General features: G+C 41.8%; 1 protein-coding gene across 1 annotated transcript; it reads left to right on the forward strand.

The window, feature by feature from the left end:
• Window positions 1–1,560: 1,560 nt before the first annotated feature.
• LOC128442287 (eukaryotic translation initiation factor 4 gamma 3-like) lies at window positions 1,561–3,319 on the forward strand. Its single transcript, XM_053424682.1, has 2 exons — window positions 1,561–1,977; window positions 2,826–3,319. Exons 1-2 carry the CDS (start codon window positions 1,561–1,563, stop codon window positions 3,309–3,311), a joined length of 903 nt encoding a protein of 300 aa, XP_053280657.1. The 3' UTR covers window positions 3,312–3,319.
• Window positions 3,320–12,776: the final 9,457 nt, after the last annotated feature.

A 12,776-nucleotide genomic window follows, 5' to 3' on the forward strand; every position in this document is an offset into this window, starting at 1 on the left:
GTAGCCGGTAAATTAACTAGTTACACTGCAAATTGTGCATAGATAGTGTGTGTGTGACAGTCTGGCTGGTGACTGGAGCAGAGATAGAAGTTAGAAGTGTAGCTCTGAGCTAGCAGTGAATTGCTTGTGCTGTTCAAACTGTTTGTAAACATGGCTACAACCAGGGGCGTCGTGAGGCCTGTTTTAGGGGGGCTGAAGCCCCCCTAAAATGTTATTCAGCCCCCCCAAATAATTATTGGGATTTTTTTTATTAAACTATTGTTTTACACATGGACAAGTTATTTATAACTCTAACATGCTACATATGTAATTTCTGGTTTGTATATTTCTCCCCCTTCAAATTACAATCCAATAGCCTCTCATCATACTTAACAATAAAAGACCGGGCACTAGGACCTTGGGGAGTCTGCATCGCTGCTGCGCTGGCTTTCTCACTCTGCCAAGTAACGTCTCTCATCAACACAGCAGGGTTACAGCCAAGGACTTTAGCTCATAGTAAATGATGCACGGAGTGAAATTGTAAGTACAGGTAGTTACAGAATGTAGCTATCTGTAGTTGATAACGATTGTTACCTGCTTAGATTTAGGTTTACTTGAGGCAAATGAAAGGGAATATTGTAATGAGCTATGTTAACACTAAGCTAGCTAGCTAGCTATTTTGTTAGAAAATTTCTCCAGTGAGCAAGAGTGTGAACGAGCAAATTTGAAATGTAAGAAATAACTATCGACAGCTCTCTATTCTTTGCATTAATATCTATCTCTAGTATTTTAAAACAATAATATCAGTGCCTATAGAATGTTGTTGTTTATAATCAGTTCATATTTGTGTTGTCAAATTTCACAATGACCCTGAAATTCTGTCTTTTCTGTTATCTTATACTGAATGAATGCAAGCAAAGATACAGAGAAAAATCACACTCTTTCTGATTGAGCCAATCTTTGACCTGTATGAAACATGGATATCCGCAGCCCCAAATGAGCAACATTCAGCATCCTTAGGGGCTAAGCCCCCCCTTTCTTTCAATCCTAGAAACACCCTGATAGATAGTGTTGTCCTTGTGACGGCACTAATCTTCTCTGGTCAGGGTCAAAAGACATAAGGTGAATAGATTCATGCAAGTATGTTTGAGTATGTATGTATGTATGTAAGTGGGTATATTTATGTGTGTATGTGTGTATATTTATGTGTCTATGTGTGTATCTATCTGTATAGGTTGTTTAGATAAATTCATTTGATGCATTTCCCTGCTGGCTCTGCAGGCTCCCATAGCAACCCCCCCCCCCCCCCCCCCCCCCCGGTACGACAGTCTTCAAAGGTACGACAGTCTTCAAAGGTATATACCTTTGAAGACTGTCGTACCTTTGAAGTCGGTCGTTACTTAAGAAACCGCCAGTTTTCACTTTTCGCTCAGTTCTCGTCTGACTACTTGGCTGGTTGCACCTGAACTCTGTTCTTTGGATTTGACTTGAAGTCAACTAAGATCTATTTGAACTCTGGTCTTTCACCTGAACTCGTTTCTTTCACCTGAACTTGTTTCTTTGGATTGAGGGAAGAGAAAGATGTTCCGGAGGCCCCGTGACAGGGAGGCTGTTGTGTCCTTGGAGGCATCTGCCTCCTCCAAGAAGCCATGGACCCCACCTGATCGGAGGGGCGAGAAGTGGCGTCGCGTTCCATCCAAGCCCGTGGGCTTTCTCGACGCTGCCTCCTACGAGCATCGGCCGCAGGTGGACATCGCCTTTGGCTTTCCATCCATCCAGAGGACCGAGAACACAGAGGAGGAAGCTGTGAGGAAGGAGCAGGTCCGGCCTGAGGAGACCGTCAGCTGTGTGACTGACAACTTTCAAGCGTTCATAAGTCACGAGGAGATGGACGGTGAGGAGAGCCTGCAGGAAACGGTTGAGCTCGTCTTCAAGAGGGCTGTGCAGAAACCAGACTCTGCTGCAGTCTTCGCCAATCTGTGTCAGCGCCTCTCAACAGTAAGTGATGCATCTATGACTGGAAGCTACTTTTATCCTGTTTCTTACTTAGTTGAGAAGTTGATCTTTTTTTGCAGGTTGTAACATTCATTTAACACTTTGATAAACAAGCTATGCTAACCCCTTAATGCACACCATGGGTCATATCTTTGAGATAAATGTATTATATCATTTAATATTCCAGGTATTCATTAAATATCCAGTTTTTGATTACCAGAAATATTGATCTTTATTTTTCCTTTATTACTTTATGAACAAACATATATTTTGTATTGGACATATTATTCTTTCTCACTAGTAATGGATTGTGAAGAAACTCTTAATAATAATTTCCATTTGTTCATAAGGTAAGAAAGGAAAAAAGAAAATAAGGATTTATGTTAATCAAAACAAAATAACTAATGATTATCTGGAATATTAAATGAAGAAATAAATTGATTTCAGAGATATAGCAAAGAAACCTTCATGCCATGCATGAAATAACATAGGAAATTAAAACAGGTCATTTTTGACCCATGTTGTGAATAAGAAGGGTAGCGATACAAAAAGTAAATTTTTTTCAAATAGTAAGAAAGGAAAAATTAAAATAAGGATTTGTGATGATCATAAACAAGTTAATTGAGGAATACCTGAAATACTAAATGAATCAAAATGAATCGTTACTTTGGTTAATCAAATAATAAGTTCATTTAGAGTTGAGGATAATAATCAGCACACACTGATAATTGTTGACTGCATTTGGTGTTTGCTGAATAAAGTGATTCTTTACACATAAATAATCACAACGTTTTCCTAAGTATGTGAGTTGCATTTGTGTTAATATTTCCTTATGGTTTTCTTCTCTTCAGGTGGAATTCCAATCCTTGTCCGACTGGTCGGCCAGCGTCTCCTTCAGGTCCCTGCTGGTCAAACACTGCCAGGCAGAGTTTAAGAAGAACTTTGAAAGGGAGGACATTTCATGGAAGGGGGGGTCCTGCCTAGAGCCAGTCAGGGACGTGAGGGTTATTGATCGACTGAGGGAAGAGAAAAACAACGCCAAACCCTCCTGTCGCTCCATACATACCATCCGGTTTATTGGGGAGCTGTTCCTCTCCAAGGTTCTGGGTGAGAAAGCCATGCACTGCTGCATCAGGAGGCTGCTGCAAAATGGAGACGGGCCGTCTCTCGAGAGCCTCTGTGAGCTCCTCCAGCTCATCCAGCAGGACCTGGAGGTGGTCACGTCAAGGGAGGTGATGGACTCGTACTATAACCAGCTGAAGTTCGTCGCAGAGAAAGGGAGGAGGGCACCAAGGCTCTCCCTTTTGTTGAAGGACACGGTGAAGGCAAGGAAGTGAGCAGGCTCCACCCCCCACACAGAAACACATGCTGCATGATTACAAACCTCACTGATGGATGACCGAGGGCATCTCCTCAATCCACGCTGCTGGGAGGACTCGGTGACTTTAAACTGGTGGTGGTTTCTCATCACTGGAAACTGTCCAGACCTTCTGCCCTGCACAGTGAGGAATATAAAGACAGTTACACCATCAAAACTACAACAATCCTTATTTCTAATTATCATCATCTGACACGGTTACTTGTCCACCATCCACTATGTGTGTCAAACTGCCTGAACTGGAAAGCAACTCAGGTGTTGAAGCAATGAACCAATGTGCAATTCTAGGGCTACATACTTTGTTGATCAGCGATCTCCAGAATGACAAGTGACACGTTTGGGTTAAAATAGCTAAGTGGTTAGGGTTCGGGGATCTTCTTTGTCATGGTTACAATCGTGGTTAAGGAAGGATCGTGGTTGAAATCAAGAAATACTGACAATTGGAAAAAGGAAACAAACAGTGATCCGTTTAGGTGTTTGATGTTGTACCATCGTGTTTGATGTTGTCCAATCTTTACAAACCAATATCTTAGCTTTACGAACTCTGTTGCTGTGTAACAACAACTAATCTTCCACTGTACATTTGTAACACTGGCACGACAGTTTGACTGGATTTTAGGCGGCTAACTAACGCCCACGCCCATTTTACTGCAAATTCCTTCTCCTTGACAAAAAATGCACAAATCAGCTGTGCATTTTCTAGTAAGCAGTGACATCTTTCAATATATAATACTGAAGGACCAAACACATGCATTAGTTAGCCCTTATCCTAACCCCCTCTGTTAAAGAAGGACTATCCCAAAAAGATGGAAGATTTAATCTTGTGCTTCTCCAGCACAACAGCTTTTGCTGCCCAAACCAACTGGTAACCAGAGTTGAAGATTATCCACTTCATGGCACAGAGTAGAAAATGTGTGGTAAGTTTACTTCTACAGACGGAGCACAAGGAACCAGCCCCTTTCATTCAGGAAGAAGCAGGGTTTATATGATCGTTATTAATCGAGGCACTAACACTAGTTATCTCCAAAAACGGGTTAGAAGCTGCCAATCAACTAATCATGCCTGTGCAATTTCATAAGAAACAGAGCTTTGAGTTGGATAGTTGGTAGTCTTCTCAGCCCTGCCTTCACTTGTCTCAGCTGGTCAACTCCACGCCGACAAAAACAGAGCTAATTGACTTGGACTGCGCTGTCTGGACTTGGTGGTGGCAGAGTCTTTGAAAGGTTCAGGTCAGCAGCGGGAAATTAATCTCACCACACTGAGGTAACTCCCTTGCAGCTGTTGGCATTCGCCGTCCACCCCATTGATCGGGTCCGTCTGTGCAGGCAGGGCTGGATAATTCTATTTAATGTATGAGGAGCGAAGGGGGCTCCAGGCTTGTCACAGTCAGTGTGGACGGATCCAACTGGCCTCATGCTAATACGGCCTGGCAGGCCTCCCTGAGGAGAGAGCCGGCTTTAGGGAGCATGGAGGAGGACTCATTCTGCCTATGCCGATTCGTCAAACAGGAGGGGAGAACTTTATCTTCAGGTGATCCCAAAAACATTAAGTGAGAGAGAAGTAAAAGGCTAGACGGAGAGAAAAACGACAACGCAGAGGTTGGTGGGATATGCATCTGATCAGAAGATGGGAAGGTTACATGGAAGGTTAGAAGGCTGTTAAATGGAAAAGCACTAACTGGCTACTTTGGGAAATTAACATTTATTGTCTAATCAATGGCATCAGCTGTGAATGTGTGTGTGAGGAACTGACTCTGTCCATGTTTGTTTGCCCCTGTGTCAAACACCATTGATTGCCTTTAGCATTTACCTTAAAGGTCAGAATATGAGTGCAGTCAAAATTTTAGGGCTGTTGGCTGGCAGTTTCTGATTTCTGATTGGTTTAAAAGAGAAGGATAACAAGTTTGCAGCTGCTGTATGTCTTAAAATCTCAATCTACACATCAGTTAATAAGGGCAGCATTGTTGCCGTAAAGCAGGAAGGTTCCCGGTACGAATCGGTTTAGTGTAGAGTTTGCATGATTTCCCCATGAACATGGGTTTTCACTGGGTACTCCATATTCCTCCCACAGTCCCAAAACATGCATATTGTTGGTATTGTGATTGCAAACTCTAATTTGACCTTAGGTGTGAATGTGAAAGTGATTGTTTGTCTCTGTATGTGGACCTTGTTAGAGGCTGGAGACCAGTGCAGGGTATACCCTGCCTCTCTCCCCTCCACAATCCTAAAGGAATAGGCGGCATGGATAATGAATACATAGATGAATTCACGAACATTGGTGAATGTATAAATTCCAATCTCCCTACAAGCTCTCATGGGTTTTATTGAATTAACTGTGTGAATGTATTATACAAGTGAAACATAAAACATACAGGCTCAGATTTTTGTTCTCACATTAAGTCTACAAGCTCCCGCATCTTGCAACATATTTACCTTCACAGATTCTCCACTCAGCCTGCAAAAACATTGTGAAGGGAATACTAAACAAGGAGGGGTTGTGCTCACAAAGCTTTAATCAATGCTATTATTAATGGTTGACTGCTCTGGATAGGAAGAGAAGCTGGCTGAGGAGACATTTCACACTTTAATCAGCTAGAATAATAGCTTTTGCAGCACTTACGGCTCTCTCCACTCATATGTCACCGCTCATTTCGGAGCATTTTATCCAGACGGAGCACGGTGCCAGACTTATTTTGGTCAGTTGTCAAGGCGATAGTGCTTTGGAGCCAATAAACAGACCATAATGACCATAAAGAAATATTGACAATAACATCATATCAAACAAAGTGTTCCACATTTATTAAAGTGCTGATGTTCCACTGCTGGTGACCCTTGGTTGATCAGAATTAGACCCATGACGTGACGCTCCAATCCAATTACAAACATAGTCAAATGAATTCACTTATACTGTGCTTTATCTGATTGTGCCACACATAGAGAACCATGACGTTTACTTGTAATTAGATTCATTGAATTATAATAGGGTGATTTATGACTTGAGGAAACACACGTTGCTAAGGTTGTTTTACAAAATACTTTCACGTCTGCAGGTGGTGCTCTGACGGGGGGTGGGGGGGAGCAATATTGCTGTATTTATAGATCCCTGTCATGAAGGTGTGAAGTTACATTTAAGCCATTTTAACGTCATAAGGGATTTTATTTTTTAATAGAAAAACCCTTTACATATATGACTTCGTGGTTGTAAGAAGTGTAGCTTAAAAAATGAGTCGAAACAAACACAAACAGAGCTTGATTTCATATTCAAATCTTTTATTTTGTGCTGTTTGCCCTGATCACTGCCCTCTCCCCTGCAACTCAGTCCAACAAACTCCCTATAGCACAAGCCCATGTTGTTTTACATTTTATTAATAGCAACATCAGAGTACTAAATGTACAGAGGACGAATCCAATGAGAATCGCATTTACAGTGCTTGCAAATACAGAGCTTAGTAGTACAAGAGTAACCAAATCAAAGTCACCTGGAAATCGAAACGTTTACCAATAACTACAAAAGGAAGAGATGTGGTTCATAAGACACAAAATAAAAGTTATACAACATTTAGCCGTCACAGAGACAGACTGGAGTCCTTTTCGTGGTGGTGTGTGTATATGTGTGTGCGTGCGTGCGTGTAAGTGTTTGTATATACTATAATCATAGGTCTTATACAAAAGTTAACAGAGGTACTCATTGATATATTAAACACAAATATAAAAAGTTTAAGAGTCACAAAGTACAAACTCTTCATTTTTATGGCGACAACATAACTCGAGTCGGTTCCTTCATGGTTGATATGAATTGTGATTGTAAGTCAGCTTCAATGAACAAATCAATGTGTTCACATGTGAAAAGCCCCCCCACCCCCCCTCAACACAAAGCAAAAACAAATCTATAACACTTCCTGTAATGTAAAGTGAATGTATATTTTACACCTGCGGTCATTTTAATTTTGATTCACTTTTAGAGAATGACCCGCCGACCTGCCGTGGATTGATATTTTCCTTATTATCCCAGATCTCCTCGCAGTGTAGCACATATCTGTATCCTGGAGGAAACGCAATGCATCGGAGGTCCTCTATGCAAATTGAACGCCGCCACAGCACATATGGGTCGCACAGCTAGTCACCATCTAGCAAGAGGGATTATGGGAGAATTGAAATGCCGCAAGCCAAGTGTTGTTTTTCCCCTTTTCAAGTCTTTTGACCATATTGATAAGCACTGACAGCGACAGCGCCTTAGCTCTTGTGAGTAGAAAAGTAAAAACATGACCCCAGAGGAGAGTCGGAGCCCTCCGCTTCAGATACAGTAAGCGCACAGTATGTGATTTGTCTGAAATTATGAGGAGAGTGAGGAGCTACAGGAGCTTTTTTCTTCTCTTCTGATGGCTGAAAGATGGATTAAGTAAGATACATATCAGTCGAGGAAGATGAACTTGGTCGTTTGCTCTGAGTTTAACGTTTCATTGTCACATCTAATATTTCTTCCTGCTGAGTCTTGCCTTGTTGTTTGAGCAACCTGCAGTATGGACTTATATTAATATATTCACTGTATGTTCATAGGTGCCAGCTGTGAGATGCGTTTCTGGGTTAATCAGGCGCCTGTAGGCCATGATTAAACAGGGTCGATACACTGATTCCTCTCCCCTCATGCGCACGCTTCTGGTGATATGGAGAAAAAAAAAACGGAAAAACAAACCTCGGCCTTCGAGATGTTCAGCCAGCATCCTATCCAAACAACACATAGGTCAATAAGTTCCACTCTGTATGTCTGACATGCCAACAGGAATCACAGCCTCTGCAAACGAGTGAGCGGCGCATCCTTCATCTTGACAGGAAAAGCCTCGCTGATTGATAGCTTGTTTGTGCTGAAGGGAGCATAGGTTTAGTGGGTTGCTGGAGAGAGAGAAATGGCAGCCGCGAAATATTCATTCGTTGTGAAAAAGGCATATCAATTCTTTGGTGTCTGTTTAAGACTTCCCTCCAAGCCCCTCCTGTTCCTCCTGCCTTCTCCTCCTGCGCTGCTCTCACATAATGTTTCCTGAATCAAATCTGACCAGCCAAGTGGAATCATTTTCCTCCCTCTTAGCTATATAATAAACCACACTCATCAGGCATCCAGAAATATGAACCGAAAAGGCAAGAGAGCAGTAAGGCATTTCCTTACATATCACTTTGATTTCAGACAGAGGTACAACAGTGAGAAAGGCTGATGAGCGCCGATGTCTCCGAATAAACTTAAAAGATGCAAATGACATTTTTCCTTGTCTGAATGTCCTTCAGGACTGCATGGTGAATTGAGAGCTGCTCGCTAAAGGCATGTCCACCTTAATGAGAAATGCTAACAGTGCACACAAGGCAAACTGCAGTAAAACCCTTGAAACCCCCACTGTATGAGACACAGAATGAAATTCAAACAAAAGGGTTCAATGGTGTGATTTGCTAAGTTTCAAAGAATCAGAACTCTGTCTCACACAATCATCATCAGCTTGGTATCAAACCTCAATATTTATATTTTACAATTATTGAGTACAGTGTTAATAGTGCAGAAACCAAAGGTAGCTCCTTGTTGAATCACGACAGAAACAATGTCACAAATGGTCAATAGCCCGATTTTCTGAGAGTTTAGGTGTAGAAGGGAACGACTGTTCTTCATGATAGGGAGAACAGACTTAAAATGATCATTCTGATTTAATGCAACTTGGGTCTTGTTTTAAAACTTAGCACTAAATGCCGTTCCTTATATTAATGATAAAAATGAACTCACTGAGTTAAGTGCTGAGATCAAATTGACAAGATGAAAGTCTGACGAGGCAAGAGGAACAACACGAGCAGAGAAAGTGAGGGCTAACAGTAAAATCCTTTCACAAAGTATCTGTTGTATACATCCATCACACTTTAAAGGATTCAGTTTGACTCTGCACACTTGCTGAGGCGGCACATACTGTAGTTGTGCGCTTGTGTTTTTACCCTGCCAGACTTCATTGTACCCACGTGGCTTAACTTCACTGTGGCTGAACTGTACGTGCTAACGATTAAAGCGCTTTTACGCCGATGTACTGTTTACCATGCTCAACATGTGGGTTCAGCCTTTTAGCATGACAGACAGGGGATGGCCAATAATAATGGAGATGCACCTTAGTGGTGGATTGAACATCTGACAGACCAGAGCAGCCTGCAGATGCTAAGGTGGTTAACAATAAGGCCAAAGTCAGAATAAAGCAGAATCATCCTTTTCATCCTTTGTCGAATGGCTCTCCACATCACTGCATTTCATCTGATCATGGCGTTTTCTGAAATAGGTCGATATATATGTTGCAATAAAAATGAAAACGCAGACCAAGAGTGATTCACACACCGCCCTCCTTTTACAATTCCCCATGTAGACGCCTCGCCCTGATTATTTCATATGCTCATAAATGCTAATATTAGTCTTCACAGTCATTACAGTAAAGTATGAATGACATATCATACATTTTCTGGGGCAGTTGTAGCAAAATGAGAAATATGACAAATGAATGAAACCCAGCATTGATCAACTTTCGTCGGTTTTCTTGGCAGCTACTGGATTCACACTGTTTGTTGTTTTTTCATTCGTGGGATGGAGCGCTGTATATTAGAATTAATGTCGAGCGAGTCAATGGTTTCCCAGCCAACCGTGAATACAGCACAGCCCGAGATATGATAACAACGCGCCTTAGAACCAAGCAGCGCTGTGCCTTTCACACGTACCACCTGGAAATCCCCCGTCTCTATTGCAGCGTCTACTGAAGTATTATACTGGTTAGCTAAAGATATAATACAAGTACTGCTTGAAAGTGCAGGTAGGAAGCTTGGCACAAGGTTAGTTTTTGTGTTTTGAAAGAAATTACTGTAGTTACACATGTAAACAAAGACACTATCCCCGACCTAGCTGAGACCTCCCCAAAAATGGGCGGGGTCTTGAAAAATAGAACACACCTGTACACAAATAGAAGCAAATATATAGAAAATACATTTACACGTGTTATAATATACAGTAAGTTTTTGTAACCCTCTGACTAAGTGAGATAACACTCTTCATTCAGAAAAATATATGTTATGTCAAAGAAGCAACTCCGTAGCCTGACACACGCGCGAGGCTGAACTGGTATGGGTCATTCATGGGTGTGGTTGTCATGTTGTGAACGGGCAAAATCAGGATTTTTGCACCACAGTGTTTGTCCCAGGTCATCTCGGCACCTCCTGATTGGCTCACATTTACGGCTGCTGACCTCACTGGGGAGGCCTGTCATACTCAAATCCTTCGACGAAGCGAAAACCCGCCTTAAAACGCCACCTACGCCAATTCCTGGAGCTCCACATCGATAAGTCCCATCTGTTTCAACCCGTACATATTGCTGTCTGCAACCAAGAAACATTTACAATTACAGAATTGTAGTTGTGCTTTGTACAAACCCACAGCACAATAGAAGGTAGATCGAGAGGCGGCTTCCTCAAAAGCTTCATAGCACAAAGGTAATGTGTCTTTCGGAGATTGATAATAAAACGACAGGTGCAAGAAAACTCTCAGGAGAGCGTTATTGTCCCTTCCTGACCACGGAGTTCCCTCATCTTGACTTAAGAGATAGTTTAAACCAATTTGGCGGCGGCTGACGGGCTCATCATAATCCTTTTGCTTCTTCTTGCACGGACGGAGGGTTTTTAATTTCCATACTTTCGCTCTGCTTCCTTCCGCACAAATTTGCGCAATGGCTGTGTTAGCAGAAATTCTGATATGCTCGAAATATTGTCCTCAATTATTGAGAGGATCTAGGCTCAGAAGAGAGCTGACTAACCTTTAACGGCACATTCAGTGAGGGAATTATCCTGCCTGCAGCCTGCATTTAAAACACACCATGCAGATCCCTTTAAGTCCAGATGGGAGCCCCTTCCTGCAGCACCTCCATCACAGCCTTCTTCTCTTCGCTATCAGCCGATAAACTGGAGATAATTTAATGCTCCATCTTGGACAAATTGGTTCATGTTCGTTATGACTTTCTCACCGTAAATGAGACTTTGAGGTTCCAAAAAATAATTTGTCTAAAGTGAACTAATCTGGAAGTTGGGAGGAGATATTAACGTACTATCTTTGACGGGATTAGTTTTTTCAATCTCTTTCCTATTAATGCAAATTATCACATGAATGTGGAGCTCAAATTGAATCTATTCCGCCCTCTTTTTAGCATCGCAGCTCAGATATGAATCATAAAAAGTCATTAGAATTCATCCCAAAACAGCTGCCGAGGCTAAGACCTACACATACGGTGCAAAAGAGCTAGACAGACCTGAGGCAGTATGTGTGTCCTGTCCAGCTCTGTGCAGTGTGTTTTGCGGCCGTGTCCTTACTCATTCAGTCCATGAATGTGCTGAATTGGGATTCATTGAAGCTATGAGCCTGCGCCACAGAAACCTTTTGTGTGTTTTTCGATAAAACCCAAATTTAGTTTTGGAGCGTACACAAAAAGCGTTTGGAGCAGGAGTTGGTTTGGCTCGCACCAGGTGTATTCAGATGGTTTTCTTTGTTATAATCTAAGCCGTGGGGGTGAATGGGTAGGTGGGGGGGTTATTTAATTAACAGTGTGGAGTACCAAGTGCTTCAGACCTCCACTGTTAGGGCTGTGGCAGACTCTAATGTGTAAAAAAATAGACATAACAATTTTTTGTTCCTAAAATGGGACCTGTAGAAACGATGTTTTAAAATCAACTGTTCCATAAAGCATATACCGTTTCTGTTTTTTCCACCGTCTCTCTTCCCTCCAACTAATAGAATAGTGCGTCGTATAAATATCTTTACGACTCTTTTGCAACACAATTCTTAAAACTATTTCAAAACAAATTCAAACACATCTTGAAGCATTTTTTTTTTTGAACTGTCACATTTCTTAAAAAAAAAAAGAAGGACCAAACAAAAAAAGAAAACAAAGTAGTTGGAGTCATTACAGGGTTAATATAGCGTTCTTTGTGTAGTCCATCAGTTGTTGAAATGTCCGTCTATCCAGGTTGTGGCACATAGTGGCATTATTGGCACATTGTTCATAAATACAGTTTGTCTTCCAGCCGCAGTAGCTCCTTAGGTTCCTTTTCAAAACGTCCTGTGTTTTTTATTTTTTTCTTGGGACATCTGTGACGACCACAGTCTCGTCCCAAACGTCCTGTAAATATACCTACATGTAATCTATATCTAAATGACTGCACGTTCCTGGAAATATGGAGGGGCAGCGTCGTAGCCGCTCCGCTTGTCATCGCTAGAAAAATAAATATCTTCACCAGTGTCCAAAGAGTGATTACACTACTTTACAAAAGAAGCTGTTGTTGTGTTTCTCATTTCCAGCTGGATCCTGTGGAGATGCAAAGAACAAAAACACAATTATCCCTCATTTTGGGCCCGGCTCAAAGAGACAACACGGCAA

This window comes from Pleuronectes platessa, chromosome 6 (assembly GCF_947347685.1).
Source record: "Pleuronectes platessa chromosome 6, fPlePla1.1, whole genome shotgun sequence".
NCBI classification, from domain to species: domain Eukaryota; kingdom Metazoa; phylum Chordata; class Actinopteri; order Pleuronectiformes; family Pleuronectidae; genus Pleuronectes; species Pleuronectes platessa.